At 47.7% G+C, this 13,261-nt stretch overlaps 1 protein-coding gene across 4 annotated transcripts in view; it reads right to left on the reverse strand.

Annotated features, from left to right (window-relative positions):
• Positions 1–12,020, reverse strand: part of PLEKHG5 (pleckstrin homology and RhoGEF domain containing G5) — a gene marked incomplete at its 3' end in the record, with an annotated part of 101,105 nt that extends 89,085 nt beyond the window's left edge. Inside the window, exon 1 of one of the 4 annotated variants that reach the window (XM_081017137.1) lies at positions 11,396–12,019. In XM_081017137.1, coding sequence (XP_080873263.1) covers positions 11,396–11,462 — 67 coding nt within the window. In that variant the 5' untranslated portion in view covers positions 11,463–12,019. Of the gene's footprint in view, positions 1–582; positions 965–11,395 lie in introns of those variants that run through there. The other 3 variants (XM_081017135.1, XM_081017138.1, XM_081017136.1) reach the window with 3 other exon arrangements.
• Between the last annotated feature and the right edge of the window lie 1,241 nt (positions 12,021–13,261).

Consider the following 13,261-nt stretch of genomic DNA (forward strand, 5'->3'; position numbering starts at 1 on the left):
GCCATGAAGGCAGAGCATAGCCATCACGGCTTGTAGCCTTACCCTCCATGAATTTGCCCGACTCTCTTTTAAAGCCATCCAACTTGGTCCCAACTCTGAGGCTATCAGCTCAGCCCCCCGAAAAGCAAACCACAAGATTGGCAAGATTCTCCTCCTCTGCTCACATTGTTCTTTAAAGCTTTGTTTTCCTCTTTTCCTGCTATTATTTAGACAAGCACCACGTCCCGAAAGTGTGCAAGCCTCTGAACTAATCCTCATCCTTTCTGCAACTGCTGTCCAAATATTTGGACAGTCGGCAGGACCCAGCAGCACCCAAACTTTGATTTTCAGCCGCCTGTTTACCAAACCTCACACTTTTGTTTAAAACTGTAAAACTCTTTTGCCCTGCAATAAAACAGCCCCGGCGCATCCTGGCAGGGGGAGGTAAAGGAAGCGGGGAAAGAAAGCAACTTCTTATTGTGGAAATAAATTGCATAAGACTCTTAAAACTGTTTGCATAATTTTGGGTTGGCTCTGGGAAGCGAGCGCCAGGTTGGGTGACCTCATCCCTCGAGCTTTTGGCACACAGGGCGCCTGACCTACCCTCCAGATCCTGCGTGATATCCAGAGTTGAACTCCACGAAAAGCGCTCCACTGTTGCGCATTCCAGCTCCGTCAAGTCCGCAGGAAGGGTCTCCAGTTCGTACGCCCCTCGTTTCTTCCAGTATAGAAACATTTTGCATAGAGGAATCCCAGAAGCGTGGCTTCTCCTTAAAGCTCAGTGGCCCAAAGGGTGATCCCCTCTCTCTGTGTCTCACCAGCCTGGGATGGTGGTGAGTGCAACATTTTTTAGCCCAAGTTCCATCCGCGGCTTGAGCCGTAGCCGGTCAGGATTGCACCTTAAGGAGCAGGTTCCGGCAGATGTACAGACAAGTGGCTCATTCATCCTGGTGAAACGGGAGGTTTCTGGGAGAGCAAAGAGCTTCTAAGAAACTGACCAATGTTCTGCGCACCCAGGCGGACAAAGGGCCTTTTTCTCGTGCCTCCTACAGACATTTTACAAATTTCGCTTTCCATCATTTATGAAAGAGATCTCAGCCAAGGATACAAGACAGACTTATGGTGGGCATTTAAGAAAAAGAAAAAGAAATCTTGCTGGAAAGCAACCAAAATAAGGCGGTCTTGTCCCTACAATGAGATTTCGAAAGAAACAAGGAGTGTCGAAATCATACATGGGAAGAGAACCATTGTCTCCAAGGTGGGAGTCAGGCAGCTGATTTTAAATTTGATGCAGGAGATAATGAGAGAAAGGAGCATCATTGCATCCTATGAGAAGCCCAATTCTTATCTCCCAATTCAAGAGGACAGAATATTTTGACGCACACACAAAAACCTGTTTACTAGAAGAGTGACAGTCTAGTGCTGAACAGAAATGCTGACCCGAGACCAAGCATAATTGGTGGTGGGTTCCCGTAGCTCACTATGTGACCACAGACTAGTCAGCATCTCTCAGCATAACCTACCTACCTACCTCACAGGGTTGTTGCGAACAAAACCACAGAGACATCAGTGGGATTTGCATCAGCCATGCTTCTGGCCTCTTGCCAAAAGCTGTGCTTGCAGTCTCAGAGGTCAGGCAAGGATGGTGGGCTGCAGCAAAGTTTTGCAGAGAGCCACAATTTCCCAACATCAGGGTCTTTTCCAGGGAGTCTTCTCTTCTCATGTGGTGGCCAAAGTATTGGAGTCTCAGCTTCAGGATCTGTCCTTCCAGTGAGCATTCAGGCCTGATTTCCTTAAGAATGGATAAGTTTGATCTTCTTGCAGTCCATGGGACTCTCAAGAGTCTCCTCCAGCACCATAATTCAAAAGCATCAATTCTTCGGCGATCAGCCTTCTTTATGGTCCAGCTCTCACTTCCATACATCACTACTGGGAAAACCATAGCTTTAACTATACGGACCTTTGTCTCTGCTTTTTAAGATGCTGTCTAGGTTTGTCATTGCTTTTCTGTCGGACACGACTAAATGACTAAACATAAACAACAACACAAGCCAGGCATGATTGCAAGAGTCTTCCCTTGCCATTAATCTCAAGAGCTCTCATTTAGAGGCAGACTGCCTCTGAACATGGAGGTGCCACCTAGGACATCATGGCTGTTGATCGACCATACTTCCTCCTAAACCTAAGCCAATGGCCATCACATCTTGTGGCAGAGAGTTAGACAGTGTCAAGAAGTAGTACTTCTTTTTCTAGTATGTACAGTTTTCTAAATCTTTCTTCATATTCCATCTGTGCTTAGCCATTCCCACCACCACAATGTCCAAAACACTTTAGCAGTGCCTTTCCTCATAGTGGAAGTGCCCTTCAGTTTGGTGTATAGCAAGGAATGTAACAATTGCAATCTAGTCTAATCATGGAATTGGAAACCTGGTGTGATCTTCAGCCTAGTTTCTTTGAGGACGTTAACATTCTTCATCAGAAACTAGAAAACTTACATAGGAAGGGTTTTTTGGGGTGGGGTGACAATTTACTACCCCAAGCTGAAATTCCAATGTATATAAATAAATGGCCTCCAATGAGTTGTGTGTGCATGTAATAGAGGGAGAGAGATGAAAATAACTGAATTCTGTTTCCCTAGCTCAGTTTTCGCTTGAAAACCCTCACAAGACATTTTTTTCCCATTGGCCAGGATAAAAGATACCCCCAAATACAGGACTTAGTAGAGAATTCCTTGGAGTATTTTTTTCTCATTCCATCATGCTGCTTCTTTTTTTTCATTTTGAGAAAGAAAAATCTACACAGGTCCTTAAATATGCTTCTCTGGGTCAGTTTTATTAGAAAATGTTTACCCTCGCTCAGCATGTTACTACTGGCAGCGGTAAAAACAAAACACGCCAAATGCAGAAAAGTTAAGTGTAAATGGTAAGCAGTTGAAATTTGGCAACACTCTTTGCTCCAATGCAGCTCACAATGCCATGGGAACCGATGTCACAGGTCTGCTTCTGTGTAAATTCAACCATGCAAAGTGCACCCAGGCTAGATTTTAAACACTTGTGGGGTTGTTGTTTTTTTTAGTAAGAAGGTCTTTATCACTTGTCAGCTCTCACACACACACACCCTCACATGCACACCCCATTCTGAAGCAGGAATGCCCACTGAGCAAAAGTCTTTTTAACTTTTACAAAGCTTCTTCTCCCAAGGAATATGCTACACTCTCTCTCTCTCCCCCCACCCCCCAATTCCTCATGCCTCCCTTCCCTTTTGCGGAGCGGAATAGCCTTATAGCACACTGCAGGGTTTGCAAGTGGCATGTGGTTTGAGGGCTCTTTGAAGCTTGCTCTGATAAATCCTCAAAAGTCAAGATTAAAGGGAAGGATTTTCGGAAGGTGGAACTGCAGGAGGCTCAGCCCATTCCTTGAAATTATACCTCTGCCAGCTTCCCATCACAGGCCTGGGTTGGGGGCTTCCGTCCCACTTCCAGGAAAGAAAGAAAGAAAGAAAGAAAGAAAGAAAGAAAGAAAGAAAGAACACTTCCTACCCCAGCTGGCTGCCCCACAGACCTGCCCTCTTCTATGGACCTGGCTTGCTGCCCACCAGACAATTTGACATGCTCCTCCAAGTCAGCCACTTTTTTTTCCCATCTGTTGACTCAGCCGCCCAAAATGAGTTTTTGGCAATTGAACTCGCCTTTGCTGGTTTTGTACAGACTTGGATTCTACAGCTGGTTTTCCTTTTCAACCCGATGCTACAGCACGCCCAGAAATACAGGCAGCATGCATGTGCAAAGGGAGGGGGGAAGCAAAACTGGGCGGTGGGGTGGCATGGGGAAATGTGCAAAGGGAGAGAAGAAAGGGGCAGCAGGGCTTTTGCTGAGGGATGAGAAACTGCATGCACTGAGTTGCTTTCCTTTTATTCTAGCACACACTCACCTGCCCAGGTGGGAGGTAAAGAGAAGGATCTGTGCAAACAGACTGGGCACAACCAAGTCCCCCTCTTGTTCTGCATGCCTAATTAAATCCCATTTTTCTATTTAACTTGCAAAGGTCACTGGAAACAAGGCTCATCTATCAGAGGAATCACAATGCTCTTTGGCATCAGAGGCGGGTGTCTGTTCTGAAAGGCCAACCTGTCTCCAACCTGTCTCCAATATCTCTTTCTTTCTTTCTTTCTTTCTTTCTTTCTTTCTTTCTTTCCCTTGAAAATGGACCCAGAACTTATTTTTGGCTCATAGAAGATAAACTGCTAGGCAGAAGCAGAGGGGCGGCTTACACCCAAGGCTTCTTACCCACCACAAAAACTAAGCAGCCTTGAAGGTTCATCTACCTCAGCGTCCTGTCCTTCCACGCTGGCAAGCCAAGGTGACTTTGCGCATCCCCTCATCTATGGGCTTTGTGGAGGCAACAGCCCACCCCTGCTGCTTGCCTCCAGCATCTGCCCTGTACAGGTAGGCTGCCTCAAAACATGGAGGCCCCGCGCTTAGCTCTGCAAGGATGATTTCCCAGGCTGGCCTTCAGGCTGTACACATGAGAAGCGTCTCCAACCCCCCATCGCTCTGCCCAGACACTGAGGTCCTCCTCCGAGGACCTTCTGCCTGTTCCCTCGCTATGAGAAGCGAAGCTATGGGGAGCCAGGCAGAGGGCCTTCTTGGCAGCGGCACCCACCCTGTGGAACGCCCCTCCCATCAGATGTCAAGGAGATAAAGAACTACACAACTTTTAGAAGTCATCTGAAGGCAGCCCTAAATCAGGAAGTTTTTAATATTTGATGTTCTGCAGTGGTACCTCGGGTTAAGAACTTAATTCGTTCTGGAGGTCCGTTCTTAACCTGAAACTGTTCTTAACCTGAGGAACCACTTTAGCTAATGGGGCCTCCCGCTGCCACCTCACGATTTCTGTTCTCATCCTGAGGTAAAGTTCTTAACCCAAGGTACTATTTCTGGGTTAGCGGAGTCTGTAACCTGAAGCGTCTGTAACCTGAGGTACCACATTATTATGTTTTTGTATGTGTTGGAAGCAGCCCAGAGTGGCTAGCGCAACCCAGCCAGATGGACGGGGTATTATTATTATTATTATTATTATTATTATTATTATTTCTCCCGTGCTCCAACCTGGTGATATCCCCTTCTTTCTGTACAATTCACACCACAGAAATCGGAATTGTGTGTTCTTCGCTGGGCTTCGTTGAGAAGCAGATTCTTGCTGTTCCCTCTCAGCCACCGACCCCCATTCCCCCTTTCAGCAAAGGTTTCTGGAAGGAGAACCTCCTGGCAGGCAAGAGCACCAGACTGTAGCCTGGAACGAACAAGCTGCAGCCATCCTGCCTTTTAAAACACCTCGGCCCGAATGGATGGAAACTCTGACAAGGCCCCAGCATTCCTCATCAAGCAGCGAAGGAAGATAGAGAAGGGGAGAGGGGTGAACTCACAGAGAAAAGTGGTCCCTGGAGCCAAATGGCTTGCAAAGCCAGAAGTTGGGGCTGGAATGACAGAACTGTAGAGTTGGAAGGGATCCAAAATGTCATCTTGTCCAAGGTTGTGTCCCAGGTAAAGGATGCTTTGGGAGCCAATCTGAGCCACCTTCTCTGGCCTCACGCTGAACCCCTATTCCCAGCCTCCTTGGCCCACACTTAAGAGGTCAAGTTTCGCAGCCCAAAAGCACATTGTTTATTTCTTTATTTAATTTCTACCCCACCTTTCTCTCCAAGGGGCTCAGTGTGAGGTGGATACAATTCTCAGCTGGCTTTGGGGTTTTTTAGGCCCTGATCAAAGGAAAGGGGTGTGGAGCTGGCCGTAAATAAGTTAGCCAGAGAGCACCTCATGGACATCCAATGAAACTGAATGTTGGAAGGTTCAGGGCAGACAAGAGAAATGACTTTTTCATGCAGTTAAAGTGTGGAACTCACTCCCACTGGAGACAGGGATGGCCACACCAAACTAGATGGCTTTAAAAGAGGATTGGACAAATTCATGGGGAAAGGGTTGTTGATGTCAACTGGGGCATGTTTTTGGCCACTGTGAGGACTGAAAAAGAGCCACAAGCATTGCTTCTTGATGTGTTCTCATTCTCTCTCTCTCTCTCTCCTGGAACCCTCTCTCTCTCTTTTCTCTGCCTGTCAAACTTGATTGACCTTGAACACAAGTGTGTGAGACAGATGTTAAAACCCAGCTCCTGGGCATTGCATCACTTTTGGAACACAGAGATGGGCTGTTTCTGGTCCCGGCAGCCTTGATTGTGAAGGGTTCCTCAGACCTTCAATGGCAATAAGAAACTAGGGTGCTGGAAGAAGATGCTATAATAGCCTGTTGTTGTTGTTTTGGCAGGGGTGGGGATTTCCAGACCTCCTCACCCCTGTTCCCTTTTTAAACTTAGTCTTGCTCAATTCTGCTTATAGGGCAGCAGGATGAGTCTCAAATCCCAGGGCTGGTAAAAAGGATCTAGGAGTTGACAGTGTAATGCAACAGCAAAGAAAGGAAGGAAGGAAGGAAGGAAAGCTAATGCTATTCTAGGCTGCATTGGCTGAAGTCTAATGTCCAGATCAAGGGAAGTTATAGTGCCACTTTCTTCTGCCTTGTTCAGTGTCTACTTGGAGGTTCTGGGCACCCCTGTTTAAGATGGATACTGACAAGCAGGGTGACTGGGATGATCAAGGGTCTGGAAACCAAGGCCTATGAGGAACAGTTGAGGGAATTGGGTATGTTTAGCCTGGAGAAGAGAAGACTGAGAGATGACATGAGAGCCATCTTCAAATATATGAAGGGCTGCCACATGGAAGATGGAGCAAACTTCTTTTCTGCTCCTCTAGATGGCAGGACCTGAGCCAATTGATTCAGAGGACAAGGGGATTCAGACTAAACATTAGGAAGAACTTTCTGTTGGTAGAACTGTTTGAGAGTGGAACAGGCAACCTCAGAAGGTGGCGGAGTCTCATCCGCTGGAGGTTTTTCAACAGAGGCTGGATGGCCATCTTTCAAGTATTGCAGGGGGTTGGACTAGATGACCCTGGCATCCCTTCCAACTCTACAATTGTATGAAAAGCCACCCATCATCATATTTATTTATTTATTTAGAGTCATACACCACCTGATTGTAAAAAATAACCAAACCCTCGAAGTTTACAAAAAAGATAAAAGTTATCAGTAAGAACAATTTAAGACTTTCAAAAAGCTAAAATAATAAACTGAAAACAAACTAAAACTCACATCAACTTTCTAAATTTCTGGGTAGGCCTGTCTAAAAAAAAATGTTTCTAGCAGGTGCCAAAAAAAGAGTATGGCAATATCAAATGGCAAGGAGTTCCCAAGGCATCTACTGCATAACTGGCCTGCATCTCTGATTCCTTTAAGTACCTAGCAACACCCTGAAAGGGGGTGGGGTGGGGGACACATACATGGAATGATAATATTTTAGCCTCAATAACCTCAGGAGCTTTCAGCGTGTTTCCCCAGTCCAGACCCGATAACACTCTGTATACCCAACTGCACTGGCTCTCTTCTGCTCCTTAAGGCAGCCATCTCCTCGGGAGGACACAGCGCTTGCTCTAAATCTCCTGCTATTTTTTTCCACTTGCAGAAAAAAAGCAGAAAGCCAGCTGTGCTAAAACCAGAGTGTCTGTGTGCAAGGGGCGGCGGGGGGGGGGGAGGCGGAGGCTGTTGGCAACGAGAGCTTGCCTGAACAGTGCCAGGTCCTGGGAAACTTGCGTGAGAAGCCGCACCGCGAAAAACCTCAAGCTTCTTCAGCCTGTTAAAAATAAAAAAGGGGGAGGTAAAAAAAATTAAATGTTTCTTGTGGTTGTGATGAGCACCATCCAGACCCTTGGCTTTGCCCTGGTCTGGATTAAGTTCTCAGAGCAAAAAGCAAAACACAGGTCCTCATCCCCACGCACACATTCGTATCTGCGGCTCTGGCATCGAAAGGGGGTTGGACTAGATGACCCTTGGCGTTCCTTTCCAGCCCTGCCATTCTATGATGCCATGAAGCCACCAGCAACGATGTTTCTTAGGTTCATCCTAGCCCACTTAAAACCCACCCAAGTGTCCTGACATGGCACCGGATCAGGTCCATCTTAACACCAGTGGTGGCAAGACAAATGCCTTTTCTATTCTAAGCAACTCAAAACGGCAGGTATGTTAAACTCATTTCGGCCTGGAAGGAGAATTTAGGGAAGGGCCTTAGCTTGGGAGTAGAGCACCTGTTTTAAAAAATGTAGATGGTCCCAGGCTCATTGCAGGGGGCTGGGCTAGATGACCCTTTGGGGTCCCCCCAACACAACAATTCTGTGATTCATTCCCCATTGGCATCTCCAGTTAGGATGGCGAAGGCTCCCTTCCCTGAAACCCTGGAGAGTAGCTGCCAGTCCGTGCAAACAGTATTAAGCTAGATGAACCAATGGTCTGCCTCGTAAGCTTCCCATGAGCTGCAAGCTCTTTACAAAGGGACCACTGATCAGGACTGTCCTGAGGAAAAGAAAGATGGTGTCCCTGCACTCCAGGTAGGAAAAGAATTCAGTCTTTTCTCAGCACGGGCAATAGGATGGCATCTTCCACCCCTCTTGAAGCCAGCAGGGCCACAGCTCCTTTAATAGCTTGGGGTGCGGGCTCCGCAGCCCACAGGATCTACTTGCTTGAGGGAGCTGCTTCATTCAGGGGAATGACTGGGCTGCTCATTGGCCAGTCCTTGGGACGTTCGCCTAGCCGAGGCAGGTCTGGGCTGCACAGTGTTCCATTTCCATTTCTTGTCCAAAATGTCTGCATTATATTTCAGCTTTCACACAATGTAAAAGCCTTTTCCAGAAAAGCATGTCTAGTGCTAATTTCCATGCGATTTGGTTCCAGGAAAAAAATTAATCTGTCTGAAGCACCTTGAACCTTGGAAAATCATGAGAGTAAAGTGACGAGATTTGGGGAGGTTGTACATTTCTTTCCTGCAATTTTCACGGGGGTGGGGGAATCTTGCGAGGGCGGGGAGAAAAGGAGCAGGCATGTGTGAAAAGTGGGGAGGGACATTGTCCAATGGCAGAGTCATCATTGTGCCACACCATGCCCACTGGGGTGAACGAAATTTAGCACTGCATGCTAGTATATTTGGTCCAAAAGCCACCATTGCAGAACACAATGGGTACTGCAGTGTGAAAGGAATGTTAGAAAACGGGACAGAAGCTCTACCGCTGTAATCAGGGAAACTAAGGCAGCCCTGGGTGGAGAATTCAGTCTGATAAGACTGAATGCAGCCCTGGGTGGAGAATGGTGCTCTTGAGACATTCCCCAGCATCTCAAAACGGGGAGAAGTTGCCTCTTGCTTTTGCCCCGGGTTCAGCAGTGCAAGGGGAGGGGGGGTGCCAGCTGGATTCCCTGCCTTGATCACCAACATTTCTTGGGTCTGAGAGAAGAAGGGACTGGGGAGAGAGAGAAGAAGAAGAAGAGGAGGAGGAGGAAGAAAACAGCTAATGAAAACATTTAAGGACTGCTTCATTCCTGAGAGGCACAAAAACGAGCAGCATTTCCCTATAATAGGGAAGGAAATGATTTGGGAGAATAAAGCGGGCAGGGTGAACCCTTTTCCAGCTGGCTAATTTATCAGTGTCTACTTTGCTTATTTTAAGAGAGGGGGGGAAATGCTCAGAACAGTTTGTTTTGTCTGTCCTAGTTGCCAAAGAGGTAGCCAGGGTTATAAAATCACCAGTTCTCTCCCACTTCTGGCTCAGAATCGCTGCATTATCAAAAGCCACATATTTGGTTTCATACGTAAAGGAGGGAACTCAATGTTTATGCGGGGTAGGGGGGCACTGGGTCTCATCTGGACCCCTGGGGAGCCACTGCTGATCAGTAGTGGCATTGAACTCGACAGGCCCAGTGCTAAATAGGATGGCTGCATTCTTGGGAGTTACGGGGATCTCAGCAGTCTATAGTTTTCATTGGCCACTGTACACTGTTGTTTTCCCAGAGCAAGGCTGAAGGGCTAGCGAGATAAGCTTGCCACTGGCCTGCCCAAGCAGAAACCCAGGCAAAGGGGTCTTTAGCCCTCTCCCCTCCAGTGGGAAAAGAAACTGATTTTGGCCACAACTTTCGTCATAGGACAGGATGAGTAAAGAAGGGACCCTTGATAGAGGTGTATAAAATTAGATACGAGGTGGGGAAAGTGAACAGAGTTTTTCTTCCTCTCTAATAATGCTAGAATCCAGCAGGGTCATCTGAGGAAGATGAATATTCAGGGCAACATGAAGTACCACCAACTTGGATGGCTTTATTAAGGTGATTACACAAATACCTGGCGGATGGGGCTATCAAAGGCTAGTCAAAAAGGACCTATGCTTCCTCCAGGGCAGGAGGCAGAATACCTGTGAATACCAGCTGCTTGGAATCACAAGTGAGGAGTCTGCTGTTACACTCAGGCTTGCAGGTTTTCCAGAATCATCTGTTTGGCCACAGAGAGGATGGATGACGGACAGCTAGGCCTTTGGACGGATCCCAAAGGATATTGCTACAGGTTTAGAGGAGTCAGTGTGTATGATACCCATGGGCCCCTTCCAAACCTGTGATTCTGTATAGGTGAGGCTAGAATCTATAAGAGGAAAACAGCCCGACCCGATTCATTGTTAAGGCAATGATTAAGTGCTGCCATTTATATTAGAAAGAGGTTGTTCTGTTGTCATAGAGACAAATGGGGGCAAGCTCCATCACCTAGCTGGATAGATAGAAGATAGAAGAACAAGAGACAAGAGGTTGTGTTTTTTGGCTGTGCTGTAAGCTGGAGATGCAGAGGCATGCCTTGCTCTGTGCTGGACCCAAAGCCGTGACTTGGGGCTACCTTGGGACCCTAATGGGGAAGCAAGATCTGTTTGGGAGTTAATGCTGTGAGCCCCTCCATCCTATGCTCAGGTTGTAGATATGTGCAAATAAAACCATACATCCTAATGACACCAGTCTCTGTTGACCTTCATGCCAAGGAAACCGAAGCCTGGGTAAGCACAGCCCCCCCCCCCCCCCGAGTCTCTCACTGCTCCGTTTGGGGTCCGAGAAGCAATGTCATCATCTGCAAGGAGCTCAAGGCACTTTTAAACTATGGCACTTGTGAATGTTAGTGATGTGGGGTGCATGGCAGAAGAAATCCTGAACTGGCATTAAAGAGCTCAAGGGGCAACCCTGCTGGATGAGACAAAAGGCCCCATGTAGCCCCACAACCCGTTTCCTGCAAGGGCCACCAAGATATCTCAATAAAACCCACCAGCCAGGCATGAAAGGAAGAGCCTTCCCGTTTGCCCGTAGCACCAGTTATTTCAGGCGTAGACTGCTCCTGAACATGGAAGACCCATTCCAGGCTGCAGAGACCTTACCGTCACAAAACACCAGGCTGCAGCTAACTGCCCTGAAGCGGCAGATCTCACCCCACCCCCAGCCTATTTCATGACTGTTACCACTTACTTGTTCCCAAGCGCAGGTTGAGCCAGGTGCGAGGTGGGGAGCCATACTTGGTCAGGACCGAGTTCATCCCCTTGCCTCTCGCGGAGCCAGAGTCCCAGGGGGTGCAATGGGAGGGTGGGTGGGCAGACAGCAGTCCAGAGAGCAGAAGCAGTCACAGCACCACAAAGCAAAGGAATCAAAACAGAAAGGGGCTCAGCGCTGCTCTGCACCCTTCAGGAAGGGAGTGAGAAAGCCCTGGTGCTCAGCAGCCAGACTCCCACTGCTCAAGCTTTTCCACTCAGGCGGCGAGAGCAAAGTATGCGCCTCTTGGCCTCCTCCACGTTTCTTTCTTTCCAGAGCCGAGAGCCTCCCTTGGGCGTTGTATATTTTACCACCGGCTTCCTAGGGTTGTCCGTTTCATGTGCCTTCGCCGTCTGGATTCCCGCTTCTGGGCCTTCCCCCTTCCTGGCAGGCGGCCACACACCTCCACCCCCACCGAAAATGAACTCGGCAACCAAGCCGTCTCTCCAGCCTTGGCGCCCACCAGGTGGGGAGGGGAGAAAGAACTTCCAAAGCGTTATTCCACGGCTCAGTTTTGCTACTCCTCCAAGCCTGCCCAGTTTATTTTATTGCACTGGGTTTAGCTCTCACTCTCTTACCCACAACCCGCCATGCAAACAAATCAGTCAGCGAAGCAAAGTCCCTTAGAAAAGCTCAAGGCACAGGCCACTGAGCATCAGGCAGGCAGGACCGGTTGCTACAGCAACCAGCTACTCAGAACCAACTAAGGGAAGCACCACCGCACCCCTGATTTCATCTCCCCCATCCCACCCCAGTGCCCGATTATTTCAGATTCAAAGGCTTGTGCAGCTCGTTCCACAGGCAGAGGGGTGCCTGCCTTTTGCCTATGGACATCTGTGCTTTTCTGTCTCTGGTAAGATACATTTAAAACTTTGGCTGCCTCAGACCCTGATATTTCATATGTGATTTCCAATCCCCTCCCCACCCGTCTAAAGCACTGCACAGATGGCGTCCATATTTACCCTAGCCACTGTTCAGGGTAGATTGTCAGCCAAAGCTTTTCCTGTGCAGCCAGACTTGGCCATATGGGGAGAATTAAGAACACATTAAGCTAACACTTTAACTCTTTCGACTGCCAACAGCGTGACGTATGCGGGCCTCAGCCAATGAGAACGCCCCGGGTTGCGAACCCCAACACAAAGCCCTCCCATTTCAAGAAAACAAAAACTGGTAAAGTTCATTTTTTCCCCCGTAGGTTGCTCTAGCACAAAAAGGAATAGTTAAATGGGGACGGAGGAGTGGATTTCCTGTGGTCTCTCTGAATTACTTAAAAGTGGCTTTAAGGTAGCTGTTTGTAGACTTGAATAGTAAATTCTCCCACCCCAAGGGAGATCTGAGCTGGGACAACTTGTAAATAGAATACATCAGATGCTGTTTCACATAGTATGTATTAAACAGGAAAACCAGCAATTCCAGGACACTCCGTTACCGATCGTAAGGCAGTACAAAATAATTTCTATTGGCAGAACTTCAAATAGGAGACGGCAGCAGAAAACGGCTGGATTGCAATTCGTCAAGAGGTCCTAGGTTATCAACTTGTGAACCAAATCAGGATGAAGGGTTGGAGCCATACTGCCAAATAGACCTATTGGAATTAATCAATATGGCTAACCTTATGGCTGTTGATTTCAATGGGTTTATTCCAACTAGAATTTAGCTGGATACAACCCAAAAGGGTGTTTGTTTTTATCACTACAATACATGTGTCAATTAGCTTATTAATCACCAGGGTTTCTCTGCTGTCACCAGAGATGAAGGGAAAATTGCACGTTAATGAGAAACTGCTTAATGTGCACCACGAAAGCT

The sequence above is a fragment of the Podarcis pityusensis genome (assembly GCF_964106645.2).
Source record: "Podarcis pityusensis genome assembly, chromosome: 8".
NCBI classification, from domain to species: domain Eukaryota; kingdom Metazoa; phylum Chordata; class Lepidosauria; order Squamata; family Lacertidae; genus Podarcis; species Podarcis pityusensis.